Source organism: Lepus europaeus, chromosome 8 (genome assembly GCF_033115175.1).
Source record: "Lepus europaeus isolate LE1 chromosome 8, mLepTim1.pri, whole genome shotgun sequence".
Lineage (NCBI taxonomy): Eukaryota > Metazoa > Chordata > Mammalia > Lagomorpha > Leporidae > Lepus > Lepus europaeus.
Window position 1 is genome coordinate 38636990 of NC_084834.1, and position 27982 is coordinate 38664971.

General features: G+C 41.8%; 1 protein-coding gene across 2 annotated transcripts in view; it reads right to left on the bottom strand.

The window, feature by feature from the left end:
- NAA15 (N-alpha-acetyltransferase 15, NatA auxiliary subunit) overlaps positions 1–27982 on the bottom strand; it is a 111726-nt gene that overhangs the window by 68648 nt on the left and 15096 nt on the right. For both annotated transcript variants that reach the window (XM_062199594.1, XM_062199593.1), the window contains exons 2-3: positions 7373–7457; positions 1349–1453 (exon numbers count right to left, since the gene is read on the bottom strand). In XM_062199594.1, coding sequence (XP_062055578.1) covers positions 1349–1453; positions 7373–7457 — 190 coding nt within the window. The remainder of the gene's footprint in view (positions 1–1348; positions 1454–7372; positions 7458–27982) is intronic.

Genomic DNA, 27982 nt, shown 5'->3' on the forward strand with positions numbered 1-27982 from the left:
CAATTATGCCCTTGCTTACCTTTCTAATCCTCTGGTCACTCTTAATTTATACACTTCTGCTTTACTGGGTTAGTGACAGTTCTTGGAACAAGTGATAAGTATTTATATAATATTCCAAAGTATTCTGTACATGCTTTTAATAAGTATCTTCCTTCACTAGACTAAATTCCTTAAGAGCGAAATCCATATTTTTCTTCGTCTGTTCTGGGTCAGGGGCCTGGTAAACACTTGAAAATTTGCTACATTTCAGCACTTAAAAGCCAAGTTAGACCTCAAAGTAGGTATAGAAATATTTGTTAATGACATTTTAAAAAGAACAAGCCACAATTTTTTTTCTCCTGCCTCAGACATTCTTACCCACCTTACATTTTCCTTAATAATATAAAATATACCTGATATGGTACTTAGTGTTATCAAGGAGTATGTTATATATTTTTTCATCCATTTTTTCATCCTTAATATTTATACCACCACAATGAGATGGCTATGATTATTTCCATTTTACACATTAGGAAACTAAGTCCTTAAGATCATACATTTAAAAAGAAACTGAGTTTAAAACCTTAGTGAAACACACTCCAAGCTTATGCTCTAACTAGTACACTGTAATGCTTCTCTAATATCCCATATTACATATCATTCCCTAAAGTTATGGTCATAATGAACTCTGCATGATGCCTTAGTCTGTTTCACTGTTCTAACAAAATATATCAGATTCCAGATAAATGACACAATAAACTTTCATTTAAAACAGAAATGTATTCATTACAGATTCTGGAGACTGTAAAGTCCAAGACCAAAGAGGCACTAGAGTCAATGTCTGGTGAGGGCTTCCTCTCTGCTATATGGATTGTGCCTTCTAGCTCTGTCTTCATGCAGCTAAAGGGACTAAGACGCTTGCTCCAGCTTTTTTACAAAAGGCAATAATCCCACTCATGAGAGCTGCACCCCCAGGATCTAATCATTACACAATCACTACCACCTCCACCACCTGAACTCCCCCACCCCCACCCCACTTCTAATATCATCACATTGGTAATTAGTTTTCAACATACAGAGTTTGGCAGGAGACACATTCAGACCACAGCAGTGCCCCGCCTTTAAAGAGTGTAAACAATTTCCATAGATATTTTTAAAGGCAATATCCATCTTTTTGTGAGGTGATGTTGGGTATATAATCCAACATTAATAGGAATTTAACAATGTTCTCTGAAAGAAGGCAATTGCTGCTACTCAGTTTAAGAATAGTTTTCTCTAAAGTTGCACAGTAAAACGAATCTAAAACTCTCAAATTACTGCCTTAGCTCAAACACCCTCTCAATCCTCATATATATTTCAAAAAGGATACACACATGACTCTTCAAGTCATTTCTCAAACCTCTACGAACCAATTCATAAGCTTCTTCCTTTTTCCCCAAACAGTTCAATGTTAATCCTTTCATAGCCAGAGTTTCTATTTTTAATAACAAAGAAAAAGATTAGAAATTAAACATTAAAAGTAATTAACAAAAGGTAACTATAAATCTCAAAGTAAATGTTAAACTATCCTGAGAATTAAAAATTTCAAAATTACTTAGACATTTTCCAAGTTTATACAGAATTAAAATATTGTTTAAAATGATAAATCAAACACAGATTTCTAGACCTCCCCCACCTTGGGGGTTCTTTCAGATATCTTTTAGATAAAAACACACAAAATACAGACACATCTGACAAGAAGATAATCTAGTAATTCATATGCTAAGATATCATCACTGTGGGGTAGGTACTGTGTCACAGCAGGTAAAGCCAACTACTGCAACACTGGCATCCCATATGGGTGCCAGTTTGAGTATCTGTTGTTCCACTTTCAATCCAGCTCTCTGGTAATGCACCTAGGAAAGTAGCAGAGCATGGCTCAAGTGCTTGAGCCCCTGCAACCATGTGGAAGACTTGGAATAAGCTCCTGATTCCTGGTTAGGGTCTGGCCAATGTGACCATTTGGAGAGTGAGTCAGAGGGGTGGAAGATTTCTGTGTGTCTCTCCCTCTCTTTCTAACTCAGCCTTCCAAATAAATAAAATAAATCTTTAAAAAGAAAAAAAAAAAAAAGATACAATCACTCTATTATTATCCTTCAGGGGAATTCACGTGATGTAGTGGGTAAAGCTGGCACCTGCAATGCCAGCATCCCATATGGGTACTGGTTCATGTCCTAGCTGCTCTACTTCCAATCCAGCTCCCTGCTAATAGCATGGGAAAAGCAGCAACTCTCTCTGTAACTCTCACTTTCAAATAAATAACCTTTAAAAAAAATACAGAAAACTTTATCTTGAAGACAGATTTTATTTTTGTGACCATAAGTTATACAAAAATTAAGTTTACTCTTCAATGACTGAAACACATAAATTACATACATTTCTGATTTTCATAAATTTACTTTAAAATTATTCAAAGGGGCCAGCATTGTGGTATAGCAGGTAAAGCCACCACCTGCAGTGCCACCATCCTATATGGGTGCCAGTTCAAGTCCCTTTGCTCCACTTACAATCCAGCTCCCTGATGATGTGCCTGGGAAATCAACAAAAGATGCATGGGATGAAGTTCCTCTGGCTCCTGGATTCCACATAGCCCAGTCCTGGCAGTTACAGCCAGTTGGGGAGTGAACTAGTGGATAGATCACTCTCTCTCTCTCTCTCTGGCTCTCCCTCTCCCTCTCTGTAACTCTGCCTTTAAATAAATGAATAAATCTTGTTTAGAAAAAAAAAGACTCCTTAGGACTACTAAATACAGAAGTAAAAGATTTAAGAAACCTGTCATTCACAATCAACAGATTAAGAGTTAAGAGAAAATACTAAATTTTCAGAAAAGAAAATAAATTTTCTAATTTGTAACCTGTGAGGATGAAAATTAGAATTTATAGATATGTAAACATAGGTATGTAATAAAAGTTAACAATTAATAATAGGTATAGGGGGGCTGGCGCTGTAGCGTAGCTTTAAGTAAAGCAGCCACCTGCAGCACTGGAGTCCCATCTGCTCCTCTTCTGATCTAGCTCCCTGCTAATGAGCCTGGGAAAGCAGCGGAAGATGTGCCAAGTCCTTGGGCCCCTGTACCCACATGGCAGACCTGGAACAAGCTCCTGGCTTTGGCCTGGCCCAGCCCTGGCTGTTGTAGCCATTTGGGGAGTAAACCAAAGGATGGAATACTGATATCTCCCTCTCTTCCTCCCCCCTCCCTCCCCCCCCTCCATCTCTATAACCCTTTCAAATAAAAATAAAACAAATAAATCTTCAAAGATAAATAATTAAAAGGGACAGTTGTTTGGCACAGCAATTAACACATAGTTTGGGACACCAATTTAAGTGCCCAGGTTCCAGTCCCAGTTCCTCTATTTCTGGTCCCACTTCCTGGTAATGCAGACCCTGGGAGGCAACGATGGATCAAGTACCTGGATCCTACCCACTCTTAGGGGAGACCCAGAAGGAGTTCTGGGCTCTTGGCTTCAGCCTAGCCTAATCCTGGCTGTTGTAAGCATTTGTGGAGTGAACTAGCAGATGAAAGATCTGTCTCTTTCTCTCCCTGCCTTTCAAATTAAATGGGAGAAAAAGGGTTGGGAGGGGGGTTGATAAAATCCTGAGGAAGAGTCAACACATACTGTTTAAAAATGTTTTCATTTCATTTGGCCTGCTGGTTAAGCTGCCATCTGGGATGCTCACATCCCCTTATCAGAGTGTCGGGTTCAATCCTAAGTTTCACTCCCAACCCCAGCTTCCTAGAATGCAGGCTAGAGTCAACAGGGATGACTCGAGTACCTGGGTCCCTGTCATTCACACAGCAGACCTAGATTGAGTTCCCAGATCTTGGCATTGGTCCAGCCCAGAACTGGCTGTTTCCAGTTGATAGGGTGTGATTGAACAGATGGGGTCCTCTGTCTCATAAATCAATGTTTTTTCAGGGGCTGGCACAGCAAGTTAATGCACTGGCCAGAAGCACTGGCATCCTATATGGGCACCAGTTCGAGGCCTGGCCGCTCCACTTCTGATCCAGCTCTCTGCTGTGGCCTGGGAAAGCAGTAAATGGCCCAGGTCCTTGGGCCCCTGCACCTATGTGAGAGACCCAGAAAAAGCTCCTGGCTTCAGATCGGCGAAGCTCTGGTCGTTGCACCCAATTGGGGAGTGAACCAGCAGATGGAAGACCAACCTCTCTCTCTCTCTCTCTGTTACTCTTTCAAATAAATAAATAAATCTTTTAAAAAAAAGTTTTTTTCAATGAAATTATTACAGTTTCACATACAACATGATTTCAGAAACATTAGACATGGAGGAAAGACGAGGTTTAGAAAAAATGGAACCGGGGCTAGTGATGAGGCATAATGGGTAAAGCTGCCACCTACAGTGCCGGCATCCCACATGGGTGCCAGTTCAAGAACCAGCTGCTCCACTTCCAATCCAGCTCTCTGCTATGGCCTGGGAAAGCAGTAGATGATGGCCCAACTGTTTGGGTCTCTGCATGGGAGACCTGGAAAAAGCTCGTGGCTCCTGGCTTCAGATTGGCCCAGCTCCCGCCATTGCAGTCATTTGTGGAGTGAACCAGCCGATGGATGGTCTCTCTCTTTCTCTCTCTGCCTCTCTGTAACTCTTCCTTTCAAAAAAAATAAATATATCTCTTAAAAAGAGAAAAGAAAGAAAGAGAGAGAGAGAAAGAAAGAGAGAGAGAGAGAAACAATGAGAACTTCGGAGCCAATGGTTTGGGCACAGTAGGTTGAACTGTCACCTGCAATGACAGCATCCCAGGAGAGAGCCAGTTCAAGCTCCACTTCCTTTTTTTTTTGGACAGGCAGAGTGGACAATGAGAGAGAGAGACAGAGAGAAAGGTCTTCCTTTGCCATTGGTTCACCCTCCAATGGCTGTCGCGGCCGGCACGCTGCGGCCAGTGCATCGCGCTGATCCAAAGGCAGGAGCCAGGTGCTTCTCCTGGTCTCCCATGCGGGTGCAGGGCCCAAGCACTTGGGCCATCCTCCACTGCACTCCCTGGCCACAGCAGAGAGCTGGCCTGGAAGAGGGGCAACCGGGACAGAATCCGGCGCCCCGACCGGGACTAGAACCCAGTGTGCCGGCGCCGCAAGGCAGAAGATTAGCCAATTGAGCCGTGGCGCCGGCCTCAAGCTCCACTTCTAATCCAGCTCCCTACTAATTTGCCTGGGAAGGCACTAGAGGATGGTCCAAGTACCTGAGCCCCTGCTACCCATGAGGAAGACCCAGATGAAGCACCAACCACTTGGCTTTGGTCTGGAACAGCCCCAGCCATTGCAGCCATTTGGGGAGTAAACCAGCAGGCGAAAGAGAAGATCTATTTCCCCTACCCTAACTCTGTAACTCTACATTCCAAATAAATAAATACTAAAAATTTAAAAATTAAAAAATAAATACTAAAAATTAAAAAATTAAAAAATTAAACTCGGTAACCATTTATCGTGATTACAATACTAAAGCTGTATCACTGATATGCATACTTTGGAAATGAATATAATATAACCTATCCAGCTAGCCAGCAAAAAGGAAATAAATTTTTCTTTTTTTAAAAATTCATTTATTTATTTGAAAGGCAGTTACACAGAAAGAGATCTTCCATCCGCTGGTTCACTCCCCCAAGATGGCCGCAACAGCCAGGTGAATGTCTGGAGCCAGGAGCTTCCTCTGGGTTTTCCATGTGGATGCAGGAGCCAAGGTACTTGGGCCATCTTCCACTGCTTTCCCAGACACATCAGCAAGGAGCCGGACTGAAAGAGGAGCAGCAGGGACTTGAACTGGTGCCCATATGGGATGCCGCTGTTGCAAGTGGTGGCTTAACCTGCTAACACCACAACGCTGGCCCCAAAATAAATTTCTTCCAAGGAAAAAGAGAGAAATAAACTTAGATATTTTACCTTCATTGCTTTCCATCTCCAAACAATTGCAGTGAAATTATGAAACCAAAATAAATGTATGCAAAAGATGAAGAAAGCTAACAGAGATTGAGGGCTGGTGTTGTGGCATAATGGATAAAGCTCTGCCTATAACACATGCCTATAGCGTCCCACATGGGCGCCAGTTCAACTGCCAGCTGCTCCAATTCCCATCCAACTCCCTGTTAATGCACCTGGGGAAGCAGTGGATTACCCAAATCCTTGGGTACCTGCACCCATGTGGGAGACCCGGAAGAAGCTCCTGACTCCTGGCTCTCAGTTTTGGCCTGGCACAGCCCTAATTATTGCAGCCATTTGGGGAGTGAACCAGAGGATAGAAAATCTCTATCTTTCCTTCTCTCTCTCCCATAGTTGTCCCTTTACAATAAATAAAATAAATCTTTTTAAAATGAAAGAAAGCTAAAGTAATCTACTAGTCATCCACTCTTCTTCAATTCCATACTAAAAGCACAGTATCAAACCAATTACTGAGGAGTTATGTTTCCTAACTCCATACAAATACAGATCTAGCAAAGATTATTTTTCCTTCACCTCTTCAGAAGTTTAGCCAAACACTCTAGTTGCTCTATAAACATCTTACTTTCACTGTCTACCTTCACATAAGCAAAGGCTAGTAAATCTCCACAAGATTACAGTATGCAAATCATCTTTACTATCATTCAACCTGGAAAAACTAAGGCATGATGTAAATAAAATGACAGTTCAGGAAAGAGGATCAAATGGTCTTTTTTTTTTTTTTTTTTTTTTTTTTGGCAGGCAGAGTTAGACTGATACAGAGAGAGAGAGACTGAGAGAAAGGTCTTCTTTTTCTGTTGGTTCACCCCACAATGGCCACTACAGCTGGCGCGCTGAGGCCGGAGTGCTGCGCCGATCCGAAACCAGGAGCCAGGCGCTTCTTCTGGTCTCTCCCATGCAGGTGCAGGGCCCAAGCACTTGGGCCATCCTCTACTGCCTTCCCGGGCCATAGCAGAGAGCTGGACTGGAAGAGGGGCAACCGGGACAGAATCCGGCGCCCCAACCAGGACTAGAACCCGGGGTGCCGGAGCCACAGGCGGAGGATTAGCCAAGTGAGCCACGGCACTGGCTAATGGTTTTTATTAAGCTTATTACAAGAAATACATGAAACTCCAACTCAACCAAAGTTCTAAGAAAAATATTTCTAAAAACAGAACTTTACTAGTTCTTTCTTTCCTACAGAGCTAATACTCAAAATAGGAGTTAATCAAGTAAGTGTGCTATCATTTTCTTGACATTAAATCCAAAATTCAGCATTACATTTTATTCTCCCTACAAGAGTCAAAGACAAGACAGTCTGTTCTCTCTGAAAAACAGGATAGGTGGGAATGGAGTCCAACCACAGAACCCAGACAGGAATGTATAAAGCTTTACCCACATATAGTTTACAAGTGTACACTGTTTACTCTTACCTCCATGCTCTGCAAATTTGGGATTAGAGAGGATCTGTTTACAGAACTTCAACCCATTTCTGTACTGTTTATGCTCATAACATCTCTGTGGGGGAAAAAAAAAAAGTCAATTTAGAAAGAAATGCAAACAACTTCAAATTCAAATACCAATTTTTTGTTTTGTTAAATACAATAGAATGTTATTTCCATATTCTCCTAAATTCCACGAAAAAAAAAAAAAATACAAAAGGCCCTAATACATGAAGCAAAAGACAAAAGGACAGACATAGATTAGAAAGAAAATCATTAGCCCTTTCCAAAAGGTCCAATCAACTGAGTGATTCAGACAGTGAATGCAGAAAAATGAAAAGTATGTAAATTTAGACATTAAAATAACATTTTCATGGGGTCGGCATTACACCACAGCAGAGTAAGTCACCTTTTATGACACTGGCATCCCACATTAGAGTGTCAGTTCAAGAACTGGCTGCTTTGCTTCAGATCCAGCTTCCCACTAATGTGCCTGGGAAGGCAGCAGAAGATAGCTCAAGTTCTTGGGCCCCGGCTACCCCAGCAAGACATCAGGACTGAATTCTTGGCTCCTAACCTTGGCCTGGCCTGTATCTAGCTGTTGCACCCATTTTGGAAGTTAACCAGCAGACAGAAAATCTGTTTGTCTCTCTGTCTTGTCCCTCAGCCCCTCTCAAGTAAATAAATATTTAAAAATAAAATTTCTGAAGAAAAGAAGTCTTGTAAGGTAAAATAGCCAAACAAGTGCATACAAAATGACTACAAAATTACCAACATAATCACACAATAGTAAAATTTCAAAGCTTCAAACTAAAGAAAAGATCCTTAATCAGAATAGCACTAAATTTAATTCCATAATAATGATATATTACTGAAAGCTAAAAAACAAATATTCAGATACTTCAAGATCATGGAGTATAAAATATAAGTATAAAGTATATAAGATAAAATTTTGGTGCAAAAAATTTTGAAGCCCACTTAGAGTTTGTTCGTAATACACACTTTCCATGAACCTTTGGAAGGTCCACAGTCTTGAAAATTAACATTCAATTTACAAATCTATACACAGGGGCTGGCATTGTGGCCTAGCAGGTTAAGTTGCCACCTGCAGCCCCAGCATCCCATATGAGTGCCAGCTCAAGTCCCAGCTGCTCCAGTTCCGATCCAGCTCCTTGCTAATGCACCTGGAAAAGAAGTGGAAGAGGGCCCAAGTTCTTGGGCCCCTGCCCACATATGAGACACCCGGAAGAAACTCTTGGCTCCCTCCTGGTTTTGGCCTGGCCCAGTCCCAGTTGCCACAACCATTTGGGGAATGAACCAGCAGATGACTCTGACTTTCAAATCCTTTTTAAAAAGATTTATTTATTTGAAAGGCAGAGTTACAGAGAGAGGTAGAGGCAGAGAGAGAGGTTTTCCATCCGCTGGTTCACTCCCCAGTTGGCTTCAATACTGGGGCTGTGTGCAGATCCAAATTCAGGAGCCAGGAGCTTCTTCGAGGTTTCCCACGCGGGTGCAAGGACCCAAGGACTTGGGCCATCTTCTACTGCTTTCCCAGGCCATAGCAAAGAGCTGGATTGGAAGTGGAGCAGCTGGGTCTCAAACCAGTGCCCATATGGGATGCCGGCACTGCAGGAGGCAGCTTTACCCTCTACACCACAGTACCAGCCCCAATAAATAACTCTTTAAAAAACAAGCAAACAAAAATCTATACACAGCCACATTCTCAATCGAGAGAGAATAAAATGACATTCCAGAGCTTTTTCAGAAATATAAACTTTTATCTCCATGTACTCTTCCTTGAGGCTACTAAATGAAATTAAAACTCATTTTTAAAAAGACAATCTGAAACTTAGTAAATAAGAAATCTAATACAGAAAAAATAATTAGAGAACAACCACTCCAACTTGGAACATAAAGCTCTAAAGGCAGCCTTTGGATAAACTTCCAGGAAGAGAACAAACAGAATTGGTGTACTTGATCATACAGAAAATAAGCAGCAACAGAAATACAAGAATAGGCAGCTTTTGGGGAAATGAGCAACAGGTCTACAAAATCCAATCAACTGACAAAATGAAAGAAGTATCAACTCTAGGAAAAACAAAAATCTGTATAAGAAAGAATGTGGAGGGACTAGCATTGGCCTAGCAGGTTAAGCCTCCCTCTGCCTGCAGTGCCAGCATCCCATATGGATGCTGTTATTAGTTCCAGCTGCTCCAGGCTAATGCAACTGAGAAAGCAGAGGAAGGTGGCCCAAGAGTTTGGATCCCTGCACCTCCGTCAGAGACCGGTTAGAGGCTCTGGGCTCCTAGCTTCAGCCTGGCCTAGCCTTGGCCATTGCGACCATTTGGGGAGTCAACCAGTGGATGAAAGATCTCTGTCACTCCTTCTCTGTAATTCTGCCATTCAAATAAATAAATAAATCTTTTTAAAAATTTTTTCAAAAATGTGTGATATTCACTAAATAGTATATAATATACAGTTAAAGATAATTACTTAAGAGGAATACTTACTGCTGTTTTGTGGGAACTATACACAAAGAAGAGCACTAGGCATCAATATCCATAAAATTATCATTAACTTTCTGAAAATTACTGGAAAAATGTAGTTAGGGGATGGACATTTAAGACACCTACCTCCCATATGAGAGTACCAGGGTTCTGCCTTTGGACTCCAGCTACCTGCCTTTGTAGACTCTGGAATGCAGCAGCGATGGCTCCAATAGTTACATTCCTGCCACCCATGTGGGAGACCTGCATCATGTTCCCGGCTCCTGGCTGCAGTCCCAGTCCAGTTATTGAGGGCAACCACGGAGGGAACCAGCAGATGGGATCTCTCTCATTTCCTCTCTCTCAAATAAATTAAAAAAAAATTATGAAGATGTATTTATCTAAAAAGCAGAGTGACAGAGAGAGAAAAAGAGGCAGAGAGAAAGAAAGCTTCCATCCGCTGGCTCATTCCCCAAATGGCCACAAGCCAGGAGCTTTATCACCAGGGTCTCCCACGTGGATGCAGGGGCTCAAGTACTTGGGCCATCTACTGCTACCTTCCCAGGTGCATTAGCAGGGAGCTGGATCAGAAATGGAGCAGGGGCCAGTGCTGTGGCATGGCCTGCAGTGCCGCCATCCCATATAGGCATCAGTTCAGGTCCCAGATGCTGTACTTCCAACCCAGCTCCCTGCTATGGCCTGGGAAAGTGGTGGAGGATGGCCCAGATGCTTCAGCCCCTCCTTTTCCCTGCATGGGAGACCCAAATGAAGTTCCTGGCTCCTGGCTTTGGATCAGTGCAGCTCCGGCCAGTACAGCCGGTTGAGGAGTGGATCAGCAGATGGAGGACCTCTCTCTCTCTGCCTCTCTTTCTCTCTGTGTGTAACTCTGACCTTCAGATAATAAATAATTCTTTTTTAAAAAAAAAGATTTTATTTATTTGAGAGGTAAAGTTAGACAGTGAGAGAGAGAGAGAGAGAAAGAGAAAGAGAAAGAGAGAGAGAAAGGTCTGTGACAGCCGGAGCTGTGCTGATCTGAAGCCAGGAGCCAGGTGCTTCTTCCCAGTCTCCAATGCGGGTGCAGAGGCCCAAGCACTTGGGCCATCCTCTAGTGCTATCCCAGCACATAGCAAAGAGCTGGACTGGAAGAGGAGCAACTGGGACTAGAACCAGCGCCCATATGGGATGCCAGCACCACAAGCAGAGGATTAACCTAGTGCACCACCGCGCCGGCCCCAAATAATTCACAAAAAAAAAAAAAAAAAAAGAAGAAGTGGAGCAGCTGGGACTCGAACAGGGCCCATAATGGACACCAGAGTTGCAAATGGAACCCCAACCCACTTCACAATGAAGGCCCCCAATAAATAAATATTTTAAACATTAATGTATTAATTAAATATTTAAATCCACCATATACAAAGCTGTATAAAAGATAAGAAATAACCATTCAGCAAGCAGCACAAGATTGTAAACCAGGAGACAAAGCAATATGATGAGCTCCAGAAATGCTGCTGCTTTACACCTGAAGGCACTTTCTATATATCACAGCATTAAAAGAGGGATCCCAAACAGAACACAGTAATCCACAGGATTAAGACAAAGTTGATATGCAATGAGGACAAGGTATTCTGTAAGGCAGAGTAGTGAAAATGATGAAACAACCCAGAAAAGAGATATGGAAATCTACATGGAGGTACCCAGGTGTCTGTTGCTGAAAACCACTGATTGGTAAGTCTTCTACATGGAAGGCAAAACTTCATGAGGACAAAGAATGATTCTCAGGGCCCACACAGTGCTGAGTTTGAGGTAGCCAGAATGAAGTGATAATAAACAGCTGCGAAATTCAGTAAATTATTTCATAAAGGTCATCATGACTAAGTAGCAGACATAAACTAGTCCTGGAGTATTACTCTTGGCCCACCCTAACAAATGCCTCAAATCAGACTGATACACAAGTACCTTCACTACTCTGGTCCAGCCCCAGCCACTGCAGCCATCTGAGCAGTGAACTAGCAGTTGGAAGATCTCTGTCTCTTTGAATGAGATATGATTATACTATAACACCTAGCTTCTTATTTTATCATATTTTAGAATAGAAATTAAGATCTGGATCATAATACTTATTATGTTACCAATAAATGAAGTTGGGTTGTCCTCCACCAAAAATTATACTTGACACCACTATTAAGTATCTCCTATCAAATAAATCACAATGATATAGTCCTCTAAATAACTACTAATAATTCATATCTCTTCATCAAGAACTAGCATTTAAATACATGGATCTCAATTTCTCAAATTTCTCAAGTTTCTTTTTCTCTGAAAGCGTTAGTACAAACTGAGTAGTCCTCTCACAAAGGAAAAAATAATAAATATTTAACTTAAGGGAAAGTATATAAATTTCCCTTAAATCTTCTGTTCTTGCTTGATGATAAGCTCTAAAAGTAAAATAAATTTTAAGAAAACAAGAAATAGTGCATCATGTTTCATTCAACAACTTTCCCCCTATACACAAAGATATAGAGTGCCAGATAAATGATAAAGCTGAGTTAATCTATTCAAAATGAAATCTTAAAATATAATGGAAAAGCACTATTGCTGAAAAGTACTCAAAAAGGACTAGCAAACCAAATTCAGCAGTATTTGAAAGGAGTACAGCCATGACCAGGGAACATCTATTCCTGGAATGCAAGGATGGTTCAATATAAAAACTGACAAATTAAACATGCTATATTAATAGAATAAAGAGGCAAAGAAATACATGATTACTTCAATTCATGAACAAAAAGCAATAAAAGTCAATTAGAATTACTCAATAAACTAGAAACTGAATGATACTACCTCAACATAATAAAAGTCATAAACGAAAAACCCACAGGGAACATCATACTCAATCTTGAAGGACTCCAACCAAGTTTTTCCTCTAAGATCAGGAACAAGCAAGGATGCTCATTTTCACCATTTCTATTCAATACAGTACTGAAAATTGTAGCCAGAGAAATTAAGTAAGGAAAAGAAATAAAAGCCAGCCAAAACAGAAGGGAAAAAAAACTAAATTATCTCTGTTCATAGATGACATTAAAAAATTTTCCCAAAAACAATTATTAGAACTAATAAAGAGGGGCCAGCACTATGGCACAGTTAAGTCACCACCTACAGTTGCCAGGGTCCCATATGGGTGCCAGTTCCAGTCCCAGCTGCTCCACTTCCAATCCAACTCCCTACTTATGTGCCTGGGAAAGCAGAAGATGACCCAAGTGCTTGGGCCGCTGTACCCATGTTTGAGACCTAGATGAAGTTCTTGGCTCCTGGTCTCAGCCATTGCAGCCACTTGGGGAATGAATCCTCGGATGGGAGACCTCCCTCTCTCTCTGTAACCCTGCTTTTGTAATAAAAAATAAATATTAAAAAAAAAAAAAAAACTAACAAATTCAGCAAAGGAGCAGCATAGAAGGTCAACAGACAAAACAGTCACGGGTCCGGCACAGGTGAAGCCGCCGCCTGCAGTTCTGGCATACCATGTGGGCACCAGTTAGAAGCCCGGCTGCTCTGCTTCCAATCCAGCTCTCTGCTGTGTCCTGGGAAAATAGTAGAGGACGGCCCAAGTCCTTGGGCCCCTGCACCTGCGTGGGAGACTAGGAGAAAGTTCCTGGCTCCTGGCTTCAGATCGGCACAGCTTTGGCCTTTGTGGCTAATTAGGGAGTGAACCAGCGGATGAAGGATCTTTCTCTCTCTGCCTCTCCTTCTCTCTAACTATTTCAAATAAATAACTAAATCTTTTTTTAAAAAAGTCACATTTATAGACAGTAATAATGAACAATTCAAAAAGGAACTTAAGAAAACAACTTCATTTACAATAGCACCAAAAAAAATTAGAAATTAACTTAACCAAAGGGCAAGAGTTGCACAATAAAAAAAACTACAAAAATATTTCTGAAAGATAAATGCATCAATAAGTGGAAAGACATTCCACATCCATTGAATGAAATCCCTAACACTGTTAAAATGTGAATACCCAAAGCGATACAGATTCAATGAAATCCCTATTGAAATGCTACAGCCCCAAATAATCTACAGATTCTATGCAACCTCTATTGAAATCCCACTGACATTTGCTTACAGAAATAGAAAAACCCACCCTAAAATTTATATGGAATCCGAAAGGATCCAAAAATGTCAAAGAACCAGCGGGTGGAAGACCTCTCTCTATGTGTAACTCTGACTTTCAAATAAATAAATAAATCTTTAAAAAAAAAAAAAGCTTACTACTGGGGCAGGCATTGTGGAATGGAGGATTAAGCCACCTCCTGTGAAACGCACATATCAAATTGCAGTGTCTGGTTCAAGTGCTGGCTCCTCCACTTCTGATCCAGCTTCCTACTCATGTGCACCCTGGGAGGCAGCAGGTGATGGCTCAAGTACTTGGGTCCCTACCACCCAAGTGGGAGACTCTGATACAGTTCTTCACTCCTGGCTTCAGCCTGGCTGAGCCCTGCCTGTTGAAGGCATTTGGGGAGTAAACCAGCAGATGGAAAGTATCTCAGAGCCAGTGTGATGCAGCAGATTAAACTGCCTCCTGTGCTGTCGGCATCCCATATGAGTACCAGTTCAAATCCTGGCTGATCCACTTTTGATCCAGCTCCCCACAAACGTGTCTGGGAAGACAGTTCCCTGTCACCCATGTGGGAGATCTGGAGGGCATTCTTAGCTCCTGGCTTCGGCCTGACCAGACCAGGTTGCAGTCACTTGGGGAGTGAACCAGCGGATGGAAGTTATCTCTTTCTTTCTGTGAAACTCTTTCAAACAAATAAACAAACCTTTAAAAAAAAAAAAAAAAAAAACTATCCCTCGGGGCCGACACTGTGGCGCAGCAGGTTAAAGCCCAGGCCAGAAGCACCAGCATCCCATATGGGCGCTCCACTTCCAATCCAGCTCTCTGCTATGGCTTGGGAAAGCAGTAGAAGATGTCCCAAGTCCTTGGGCCCCTGCACCCACATGGGAGACCCAGAGGAAGCTCCTGGCTCCTGGCTTCAGATCAGCACAACTCCAGCCGTTGCAGCCATCTGGGGAGTGAACCAACGGATGGAAGACCTCTCTCTCTGCCTCTACCTCTCTCTGTAACTCTTTCAAATAAATAATATAAATCTTTAAAAAAAAAGAATATTAAAAAAAATGCCAACAAGCACATGCAAAGGTGCTCAACATCATTCACCATTAGGGGAAATGCAAAGCAAAACAAGATCCTACCATAGGATATTCATTAGGAAAGCTACTATTAAACAAACAAACAAACAAAAAAAAAACACAGAGAATAACAAATGACAGCAGTGATGTGGAGAAACTGGAACCCTGTGCACTGTTGATGGATATATTAAATAGGATAGCCACAGTGGAAAACAGTATGGAAGTTCCTCAAAAAATTAAAAATAGAATTGCCATATGATCCAGCAATTTCACTTCTACATAAATACCCAAAAGACTTCAAAACAAGAACTCAAAGACGTATTTACACACTCATGCTTATGGCAGCTTTATTCATGATAGCTAAAAATGAGAGTAGCCCAAGTGTCCTAAAGGATAAATGTGGCATGCAAATATATATGTGTGTGTGTGTGTGTATATATATATATATATATAAATACACACACACACGTAGTATTATTCAGCCTTTAAAAGGAAGGAAATTCTGCAATATGCTACAATATGAATGAGCCTTCCGACATGGTGCTAAGTGAAATATGCTAATCACGAAAAAAAAAAAAGTCATTCATATGAGGTACTAAAGTAAAATATAATGATGGTTGCCAGGGACTGGAGACAGAGTAGACTGGGAAAGTATTGCTTAATGGGTACAGAAGTTTCAGTTCTGTGGCATAGCGGTTAAAGCTGCTGCCTGCAGTGCCAGCATCCCATACGGGCACCAGTTCATATCCTGGCTGCTCCACTTCCAATCCAGCTCTCTGCTATGGCCTGGGAAAGTAGCGGAAGATGGCCCAAGCCCTTGGGCCCCTGCACCCACATGGGAGACCCGGAGGAAGATTCTGGTTCCTGGCTTCAGATCAGCCCAGCTCCAGCCGTTGCAGCCATTTGGAAGTGAACCAACAGATGGAAGACCTCTCTCTCTCTCTTTCTCTCTCTCTCTGCCTCTCTATAACTATGACTTTCGAATAAACAAATCTTTAAAAAAAAATTACAGTTCTGCAAAAATGAACATTTTTGGAGATGGATAGATGGTGCTGATAGTTGCACACCAACACAGATATTTGGTATCATATTAACTGTATACTTAAAATAGTTAAGATCATGAAAAAAATAAGTTTATCTGCTTGTTTATAAATGCCTCATATAATACTACCACTGAAGTTCATTCTACAGAACTATGTAGGAAAAAAAGATATCAAGACAATATTCTTAATGTTGTTTTCTCAACCTATCCCAGGAATGGGGAACCTTTTTTCTGCCAAGGGCCATTGGATATTCACAACATCATTTGCAGGCCATACAAAGTCATCAGCTTAAAATATTAGCCTGCTATAAATCAAGTCCTTCCTGATGTTGCCTTGGCAGAGCCAGACTAAATGATTTTGCAGGCCTTATACAGCTCATGAACCAGATGTACCCCATGCCTGAGCCCTAAGCAGTTAGCTGTGATTTTATTTTTATTTAGGGAAAGATGTAAAATATTATGAATGAGTCTAGGATTTCACATTCAATTAATTTAAAACATCTTTTGTTAAGTGACACAATTAGTTCACATTAGAATCACTATAATACATGAAAATGTAAGGTTATATTCCCTTATCTTCAAATTCTTGTGTTTGAGGAGCCCTTGAAATTTCAAGTCTGAATTTCCACTGGTATGGAATAAATGTCATAATATTTTTTTGATCCAGCTACCTAAAACATGGGCAAAATTGAATGTCATGGTTTTAAGAATAGTAGAATACTATAGGCTATAACCTATCACTAGCAATTGAAATTTAAAATATTAACACTGTGCTACAGAAACAATGAAGTAAAACAGGATACAAATAAAACAACAGGGGCCAGTGCTGTGGCGTAGTAAGTTAAGCCTCTGCCTGTGGCACCAACATCCCATATAAGCGCAGTTCATGTCCCAGTTGCTCCTCTTCAGATCCACCTCCCTGCTAATGTACCTGAAAAGCAGTGGAAGACTGCCCAAGCACTTGGGCCCCTGCACTCACATGGGAAATGCAGAAGAAACTCCTGGCTCTTGGCTTTGGATCAGCTCAGCTTCAGCCATTATGGCCATTTGGGGAATGAACCAGCAGATGGACAGTATCTGTCTCTCCCTCCCTCTAACTGTAACTCTGGCTCTCAAATAAATAAATAAATCTTTTAAAAATAAATAAGTAAATAAAAGCAACTGAAATATTCTAACAGATAACAAAATCTCATGTGCTAAATTCTGACATAAACTGAGACTTCTGCTTCCAAATGCATAGGAATAACTGACATCAGATTAAACTCCTACCAAGTATAAAACCGAAAAGAAAATACAAAATAACTGCTTCTGGTTGTTGGGCAAAGGCTTACTTGGTACTGTGATCTCAAAATAGAAGCAAGGTTAACCCCCAAGAAAATCCCAGTTTCTGACTCGAGGCATTTTCCACATTGCAGAATAAGAGACAGAACCCAAACAGAGCTCAGCAGTCTCACTGATCTGAGCACACAGTTAGAAATTGCTGGGAAGCTGGGTACAGGGAAGTTTCAGGAATCTGCACTGGAATCTGGTCAAATATTAAGCTGAACCGGTATAAAGCAAGAGTTCTCTAAAGTCAAGCAAACAACTACCACCAAGTTGCATGTTCCTAACAACTACAGGTACTTGTACACAGCTGGCTACTTCCAAACATCCAGGTAAGAAACTTCATTAAATGCTCCAGGATTCAGCAGACCATGAAAGTCTACACTTTAGAGGTAAGGCTATCCTAGAACCTCCTTTATTAAAGTTTAGAAATAAACCTTGAGGGGCCAGTGATATGGCACAATGTGTTAAGCCACCAAAAGAGATGCCAGCATCCCATTGGTTCGAGGCCTGGCTGCTCCACTTCTACTCCCCTACCTGCTAATGCACCTGGGAAGGCAGCTGAACATGGCCAGAGTGCTTTGGCTCCTGCCACCTGGAGACCCAGAAGGAGTTCCAGGCTCCTAGCTTCAGCCTGGTCCAGCCCTTGCCATTGAGGCCATTTGGGGAGTCAGTCTGCAGATGGAAGGTCTCTGTTTCTGTCTTTCGCTCTGTAACCCTGCCTTTCAAATAAATAAATAAATCTTTTAAAAAAGCCTTGAAAAGAACAAGCTGATGAGCAAGCAAATTAACTGCCTGCCAAAACAAAACTCAATTAAGCAAGGCAAGGGATCAAGACATTCACTATCCTATGTTCCATTATATACAAAATTATGGCAAAATTGAGTAGAAATTACTATTAATTCAGAGTTGCTGCTGTGGCCCAACAGACTACACAGCTGGCATTCCATAGTTCAGGCTGAGGTTGCTCCACTTCTGATCCAACTCCCTGCTAATGAACCTATAAAGGCAAAGGAAAATGACCCAAGTGCTTGGCCCCCTGCCACCAGGTTGGGAACCAGGATGAAGTTCCTAGCTCCTGGCTTCCGATCAGCTCAGCTCCAGCCATTTGGGGAGTAAACTAGCGGATGGAAGGCCTCTCTCTCTGTTTCTCCTTCTCTCTGTCTGTAACTCTCTCTCTCTCTCAAATAAATAAATAAAATCTAAAACACTAAATAAATACTATTAGAAATCAAAGCAGGAAATCATGACTCCATGGCCTAAAGGGTAAAGAAATCAATGAACAGAAACAGACTCAGAGGGGCCGGCATTGTGGCACAGTGGGTTAAGCTGGTGCCAGCAACACTGGCATCCCATATGAGTGCCAGTTCAAATCTCAGTTGCTTCACATCCAGTCCAGCCCTCTGCTAATATACCTGGGAAAGCAGTGGAAGATGGTCCAAGTACTTGGACTCCTGCCACACACACCTGGCAGTCCTGGATTAAGTTCCAGAATCCAGACTTTAGCCTAGCCTCAACCCTGGGCTGTTGCAGCCATTTGGGTTTTGAACCAGTGCATGTTAGATCTCTTGTCTCCTCCTCCCTCCCTGCCATAACTCCAGATGTTCAATTAACTAATACATTAATTATAAAATTAATACATCTTTCAAGAAAAAAGCAGATTGAGAAATAACAATTGTAGAGGCCAGTGTTGTGGTGCAGTGAACCAAGCTGCCATCTGCAACACCAGCATCCTATACCAGAGTGCAGGTTCAACTCCTGGCTGCTCCACTTTCAATCCGGTTCCCTACTAATGTGCCTGAGAAGGCAGCAGAGGATGGCCCATGTACTTGGGCCTCTGCCAGCCACATGGGAGACCCAGATAGAGATACAGACTCCTGGCTTTAGCCTGGTCCAGTCCCAGCTATGTGGCCGTTTGGGGAGTAAACCAGTGGATGCAAGATCTCTCTGTCCTATAATTTAAATTTCAAATAAATAAATCTTTTATAAAAGTAATAAGGATATAAGTAACAAAGATTTTAAACAAGTTATTATTATGCAATATTAAAGGACTTAAGAAAAAACATGAAAACAATCAGAAAACAAGTCGGGGGGCAGCGCTGTGGCTCACTTGGTTAACCCTCCACCTGCAGCGCCAGCATCCCATATGGCTCCAGGTTAGTCTCAGTGGCTCCTCTTCCAGTCCAGCTCTTTGCTGTGGCCTGAGAAGGCAGTGGAGGATGGCCCAAGTGCTTGGGCTCCTGCACCCGCATGGGAGACTGGGAGGAGGCACCTGGCTCCTGGCTTCGCATCAGCGTAGGTCTGGCCGTAGCGGCCATTTGGGGGGTGAACCAAAGGAAGGAAGACCCTTCTCTCTGTCTCTATCTCTCACTGTCTAACTCTATCTGTCAAATAAAATAAAATACACAGCTTTAAAAAAAGAAAACAAGTCGGAAATTTCAATGGAGAAATGGAAAATTTAAGCAACATAAGTTATAGAACAGCAAAGAATTAAAAAGTTAGCTACATGGACTTAAAATGTTAGACAATGCAACAAATATGATGCTACTGCAGTGAATATAAAAATGCTGCAGAGATCTTACTGTTGGTATCGTGAACCTGAAAACATAACAGGGGCTGGTGCTGCGGCATAGCAGGTAAAGCTGCCACCTGCAGTGCCGCATCCTATGTGTGCCAGTTTGAGACCTGGCTGCTCCACTTCCAATCCAGCTCTCTGCTATGGCCTAGGAAAGCAGTAGAAGATGGCCTAAGTCTTTGGGCCCCTACACCCGACTGGGAAGACCTGGAGGAAGCTCCTGGCTCCTAACTTCAGATTAGCGCAGTTCTGGCCATTGCTGCCAATTGGGGAGTGAACCAGCAGATGGAAGACCTCTCTCTCTCTCTCTCTGCCTCTCCTTATCTCTGTAACTCTTTCAAATAAATAAATAAATAATTTTTTTAAAAATAGAAACTTTCTAAAATAGAAGCTAAAAAAATTACCAAAATAAATCTCAATGACCTATGACACAGTATCAAGTTAAACAGAATACCACAGGAGAGGACAAAAAAACCAAAGTGAGAAGAAAAATACTCAAAATGGCCAAATTTGATTTTTAAAAAAATGAGCCAATAAGTCCAAGAATCTAAGCAAACCAAACAGCTGGCGCTGTGGCATAGTGTGTAAAGCTGCCGCCTGCAGTGCCGGCATCCTATATGGGCGCCGGTTCAAGTTCTGGCTGCTCTACTTCCAATCCAGCTCTCTGCTATGGCCTGGAAAAGCAGTAGAAGATGGCCCAAGTCCTTGGGCCCCTGTACCCATGTGGGAGACCTGGAGGAAGCTCCTGGCTCCTGGCTTCAGATCGGTGCAGCTCCGGCCGTTGCAGCCAGTTGGGGAGTGAACCATCGGATAGAAGACTCTCTCTCTGCCTCTCCTTCTCTCTCTGTGTAACTCTTTCAAATAAATAAATAAATATTAAAAAAAAAAAAACATAGGAGAAACAATCAACAAATAAGCAAACTACAGTTACCTCAAATTCAACTGCTGAAATGGATAAAACTAAATTGTAAAAGCACTCAAAAAAATGTATTGCAGAAAGGTCTCAAATTATCTAAACCTGAAGTGAAAAAATTAGAAAAATAAGTCAATTAAACTCAAAGGAAGTAGAAGAACAGAATCAATAAACTAGAAAAAAAGAAAAATAGAAGAAATCAGTGAAACTAAGAGCTGGTTCTTTGAGAAGATTAGTAATATTAATAAACCTCTAGACAGACTTAAATATAGTCAGAAAAATATATAACATAGTAAATTAAAACTCCAGCTTTCTAGCTAGAGGATGAAAACAGGTACCCTAGGCAATGAGGAGGAACTGATAAAGAGGAACTGGGAAAGCAACTTACAAAGTTGTTTATGAACTTCTGGGACCACCCCCAAACTGCACATGCATGGATGTGATTCAATTCAGAACATCAAAGAAGTTGAGCCCTGAACAGATATATTCACCAGGTATCAGTCTGGCCACTGGCGGGGGTGGGGGATGGGTGGTAGCCATATATGTTGGATAGGCACAAATAGAACTGCAAAGATTTTAAAGGTAAACTTGCATTAGAAGCACTTCCCACAGGAGTGAGGACTTCATCTTGAACCTAACCAGATCTGCTAAAATGAAATTATCAACAACATAATCCACCAAATTTAAGTAACATCTATAATCCAGTAAATATCCAAATAGGAAAATCTCAACTTCTCTGGGAAAAAGACAATCAACAGATGTCAAGCAGAGATAAGAGACATATTTAAGACTTTACATTAGTTCTTATAAAAATTCAAGGAAGCAACAATAAAACACTTTTGGGAGGAAGGGAAAAACTATATGGGCTCAACAGCAGAATGAGACAAGAGGAAGGATCAGTGTATTGGATGAAAGATAATAAAACTTCGGCCGGTGCCGTGGCTCAACAGGCTAATCCTCCGCCTAGCGGCGCCGGCACACCGGGTTCTAGTCCCGGTCGGGGCACCAGATTCTGTCCCGGTTGCCCCTCTTCCAGGCCAGCTCTCTGCTGTGGCCAGGGAGTGCAGTGGAGGATGGCCCAAGTGCTTGGGCCCTGCACCCTATGGGAGACCAGGAGAAGCACCTGGCTCCTGCCTTTGGATCAGCGTGGTGCGCTGGCCGCAGCGCGCCGGCCGCAGCGGCCATTGGAGGGTGAACCAATGGCAAAGGAAGACCTTTCTCTCTGTCTCTCTCTCTCTCTCTCACTGTCCACTCTGCCTGTCAAAAAATAATAATAATAATAATAATAAAACTTACCCAATTTGAACAATGCAAAATAAAATTTTAAAAATCTGAATGTATCCTTCAGCACCAGTGTAATAGGAATCCCAAAAGAGGGACTGATTAGACACAGTCCATCAATACCATAGTCAAGCTATTTGGTGGCATGAGATCATGGCATCAGAAACCCACAATATTAAGTACTAACATCTATAATATTGCAAATCATTCTATTGATTTTTTTCTAAGAGAATGACCTCTAATTTCACTAATAAAAACATCAAGGAAGTTAAGAAATTTCCAAAAGAGTTGGCTGCCTATATATCATAAACTATGAAAAGTCAAAAGAAAGCTATGTTAGACAATGTAGAAAGAAAATGTATAATCCTTTCTCAAATCCTTAACAGGAAAAAAAAATTACAAAAAAGTACAGATGCTGAAATGGTACACTGAAAAACAATAGAATATGGTGGCCCAAAACATTGAAATAAAATATAGTCACATACCACACGACATTTCAGTCAAAAATGGAATGTACAAACCCATAAAATTATAACTGAGCTAAAAAATGGCTGTTGCCTAGTGATACTGTAGCCTTCTTAATATCAAAGTACAAGGCATTAATCACTTATTGTGACTGTACAGTCAGCTGTATAAAAGTATACTACATTTAATTAGGTATGGTTCATAATACTTGATATGATAATAAGCAACTATGTTCCTTGTTTACATAATTGTATGTATTGACTATACTATACTTACTATTTAGACTGTGCTCCTTCTATTTATAAAAGTTTAGAGGCAGGGGCCAGCGCTGTGGTGTAGCAGGTAAAGCCACCGCCTGCAGTGCCAGCATCCCATATGGGCGCAGGTTCGAGTCTCAGCTGCTCCACTCCCAATCCAGCTCTCTGCTATGGCCTGAGAAAGCAGTAGAAGACGGTCCAAGTCCTTGGGCCCCCGTACCCGCGTGGGAGTCGGGGAAGTAGCTCCTGGCTTTGGATCAGCGCAGTTCTGGCCGTTGCGGCCATCTGGAGAGTGAACCAGCGGATGGAAGACCTCTTTCTCTCTACCTCTCCTTCTCTAACTCTGACTTTGAAGTAAATAAATAAATTAAAAAAAGAAGTTTAGGGGCAGTCATTTGGCCTATCAGGTAAGTCATTGGTTGGGATACCTACATCCCTTATCATCCAGTATCCAAGTGCCTAGTTCCTCTTCCAGCTTTGCTCCTAATTGCAGCTTCCTGCTATTATAACCCTTGGGAAACACAGGCATTGACTTAGATAGTTGGCTCTTGTTGCCAATATGGGAGACTTGGTTTCAGCCTGACCAAGCCCCAGATATTGTGGACATGTGGGGAGTGTGTTCTTGCTTGTGCGTGAGCTCGCTTGCTCTGTCTCTAAAATAGTTTTTAAAAGTTTACTGTACAGGGATGGTGCTGTGGCGTAGTGGGTAAAGCCGCCGCCTGTAGTGCCAGCATCCCATATGGGCACTGCCAGTTCAAGTCCTGGCTGCTCCACTTCCGATCTAGCTCCCTGTTAATGCACCTGGGAAAGCAGCAGAGGATGACCCAGGGGCTTGGGCCCCTGCACCCACGTGGGAGACCAGGAAGAAGTTCCTGGCTCCTGGCTTCAGATCAGCCTAGCTCTGGCTGTTGCAGCCACCTGCCTCTGCCTTTCTGTAACTTTGCCTTTCAAATAAATAAATAAATCTTTAAAAACAATTTACCGTAAAAGTACGCTATCTCAATTTCTTTAAGAGGCTACACTGGGTTATTGACCCAAACCATCTAGTTTGTGCTGAGTATTTTCTTAACAAAAACAAAAGGTATCTTAATATTTTAAAGAATAACAAGAACATTGTCTCAGAATAAAACAGACAAGAAAGGTCAGTGGAAATTTTACACCAAAATTTTGTGGAGTACCGGCATTAGGAAGTCACTGGTCTATGATGTAGAAGTTAGGGGCCCATAGTAAAATTTACAGATATGTCTTAGTGAGCACGGTTTCCGTAGTGTAGTGGTTATCATGTTCGCCTCACAGATATGTTTTACTAGCAGCAAAATTGAACATATGACAATGTCTGTTTTCTTGATACTCTAGTCTTGTTAATGTATTATAAAATGTGCCAGATCTGACCTTACATTCTATTTTTTTTTTTTTTTGCAGCATTAAATACATCATTTGAAAAAAAGAAACTTGATAGAGGAGATTTAGGATTCCTACTTAATATGAATACAACCCTGCAAATCTTAAAGGATACTTAAATAATTGAGAGTCAACCATATAAAGAACTTTGTTAATTATATCAAGAACAAATCCTCAAATGAGTTGGATAAGAACAATGGTGTGGCCACGGCAACACAAAAACACAAGTGTAACCAATCTATAACCAACCTGTCGTTTAATAAAACATGAATGTAGAATTATTGGAATTATTGTATAGCTGATACTATTAATTTTAAGCATAGCACATTAAAACAAAGTTGAAATCCTTATAGTATAACGACTATCGTCCTATTTCTAACCACTACACAAATCTTCATAAAATCTAAGGTCAAGAAATGGTAAACAGAATCACCCATAGCTAACCCCACAACTTTACAAGATGAAACACCTAAAAATTCCCATTTCCCTGTTAAGTATGTAAAAATTCAAGACCAAAAAAGCACCACGGGAACGATCCAGAGAGCCACGAAACTAAATACTATACACAATATTAGCTAAAATTCACTCAGGAGAGGGTCATATCTGAGAGGACATACTGACAGCAGATCTGAGACATGACAGTGAGAGCAATGGCTACTTGCCATCAAAAAGAAACTTTGGAAGTATGTAAGATCAAAGCGATAGTGCTAGCAAGGCACAGCTTGTGGGATAAGAGGCTCTTTAGAAAGAGATGTCACTTGAAGGCTTGATGGTGAAGGGAAAAAACAAAAGTGAGCCAGGGCACAGATTGTGCCACAGAAGGTTAAGCCACTGTGTGGGACACTCAAACCCTATATTCGAGCAGTTGAGTGCTGGCTACTGTGCTTGCAATCAATGCACCTAAGAAGTAGTGGGTGTGGGCCAGCACTGTGGTACACAGGTTAAGCCTCTGCCTGCAGCACTGGAATCCCATATGGATACAGGTTCACATCCCAGCTGTTCCTCTTCTGATCCAGCTTCCTGCTAATGGCCTGGGAAAGCAGTAGCAGATAGCCCAAGTGCTTGGGCTCCTGCATCCATGTGGGGGACTCAAAAGCAGCTCCTGGCTTCGGACTGGTCCAGCTGCAGCCATTTGGGGAGTGAACCAGCAAATGAAGACCTCTCTGTCTCTAACTCTGCGTCTCAAGTAAATCAATAAATCTTTTTTCGTTTTTTTAAGAATAAGAAGCAGTGGATGATGGCTCAAATACTTGAGTCCCTACTCCATGTGGGAGACCTAGATGGAATTTCTGGCTCTTAGTTTCAGCCTGGCACAGCCCTGGCTATTGCAGCCATTCGGGGAGGGACCAGCAAATGAGATCTTCCTTTCATTCTCTCAACTGGAAAAAAAAAAAAAAAACTTAATAAGAGAGGTATCAAGAAGGAGGAGAAGGAATGGAAACTGAAGGAGGGAGTGGAGGGGGAAAGGAAGAGGCAGATGACAGAAAAGGTAGGAGAGGAGGGCAGAGGGGGAGGAGGAGGAAGGGGACAGAGGAGGAGGGAGAGGAGGAAGGGGACAGGGGAGGGGGAAAGAGGAGGACGGGAGGGGAAGAACAAAAGCAAGATGAAACTGGAGAGGGAGGAGTACCATTTTAAAAGCCATATTTCAGGCCAGCAATGTGGAGTAATGAGTAAGCCTCTGCCTGTGACGCTAGCATCCCATATGGGTGCCAGCTCAAGTCCCGGCTGTTCCACTTCTAATCCAGCTAATGTGCCTGGGCAAGCAGTAGATGTGTCTACTACCATGAGGGATACCCGGATGAAACTCCTGGCTCTTGGCTTTGTCCTAACCCAACCCTGACTGTTCTGGCCATTTGGGGAGTGAACCAGTGGGTGGAAGATTTTCTCTCTCTTTCTCTCTCTCTCTCTCTCTGTAACTGCTTTTCAAATGAACATTAAGTAAATCTTAAAAAAAAAAAAAAAAAAAAAAAAAACCTGCATTTCACTATAGCAGTGAAAATGCTCTTAAACTAAGAGACTGAGAAAGCAACCCAAAAGCAAAAAATAAAAATCACCTATATTGTTGGTCCAATAAAATCACAAATAATCTGAACAGAAAAAAATAACCCAGTACACCTATACCAAGTTAACATTACAATAGGAATAAAAAGCGAAAAACCTTTTGACAGATGAACGCATAGCAAAAATCTTGGCCATAATAGAACACAGATGTGATATAATATTCCATCACAAACTAAAAGTAATTAAATAAGAAATGCAGGAGCCAGCTCCGTGGTGCAGTAGGTTGATCCTCCGCCTGCAGCACCGACATCCCATACGGGTGCCAGTTCTATTCCCAGCTGCCCCTCTTCCAATCCAGCTCTCTGCTATGGCCTGGGAAAGCAGTGGAAGATGGCTCAAGTCCTTGGGTCCCTGCACCCACATGGAAGACCAGGAAGTAGCTCCTGGCTCCTGGCTTCAGTTCGGCGCAGCTCCAGCCGTTGCGGCCATCTGGGGAGTGAACCAACGGAAGGAAGACCTTTCTCTCTGTCTCTCCCTCTCACTGTCTGTAAATCTACCTCTCAAATTTTAAAAATCTTTTTTTAAAAGGTAACAAATGCAGGGAGACCAGGATAGGCACCTGGCTCCTGCCATCGGATCAGCGCGGTGCGCCAGCCGCAGCGGCCATTGGAGGGTGAACCAACGGCAAAGGAAGACCTTTCTCTCTGTCTCTCTCTCACTGTCCACTCTGCCTGTCAAAAAAATAAAATAAAATAAATAAATAAATAAATAAAAGTAACAAGTGCAGACATAAAGGAATATCCCAATATTTTAAGACACTTAAAAGGATATAAATCAAGAACTTTATATCCAGCCAACCTGTCCTTCAAACATCAAAGACAGAGGGAAACTGTTTAAACAAGAAAGAACTTTAAAAATAGTTTTATAAGCATTAACTGAGAAGTCTACAAAATGATGAACTTAATCCAAACAAAAAACAAAGAACATTTCAGCAAAAGGTCTGCTGGCAAATATAAGACTATATTTACTTATACAACTAAATGTAAAACAAATGGGTTGATGTGACTGAAAGAATAATATATAAAATGATATGATCTCTCACAGCAACAAAACTTCAAAAAGTCTCAAGGGAAAAAAAGAAATTTGAATACAACCATTCATTACCTAACTTACAAGAAAATGAGACTGAAAGACTTTAATTTAAAGTGGACAGAACCTGCAGCTAATGACTGACTGACAGACACGAGGTTAGAAGGGAGCAGCTCCTGCAGCTCAAGGTGGGATAAACTCGATGGAGCAGTTCATGCTCCAGAGCTCCCCACAGAATCAGAGCAAAGGAGTGAACCAGAAAGCTGGGTGGGACCAGATTGGGAGAGTCTTGATTGCCATGGCTTCCATTCGCATACAAAGGCTTGATGTAAGCCTCTCACCACCCTGAGAAGTCTTCCCTTGACACACTAGGTCCTCGGGAGAAAATGGAAAAAGAATAAAGCGTACTACTCTCTTCTCCCATCACCTAAACAAGAAGAAAACCAATGCATTGCAGTATACTAATGGGCTGTCTTCTGGGTTTTCTCCATGCAATTCCATCAGCCTGACAGCTGTTTTTCCAAATGCTGTCCTTGGATAAGTTATACTAATTTTCATAACTGTTACAAGCTTTTGTGGCTATCAGG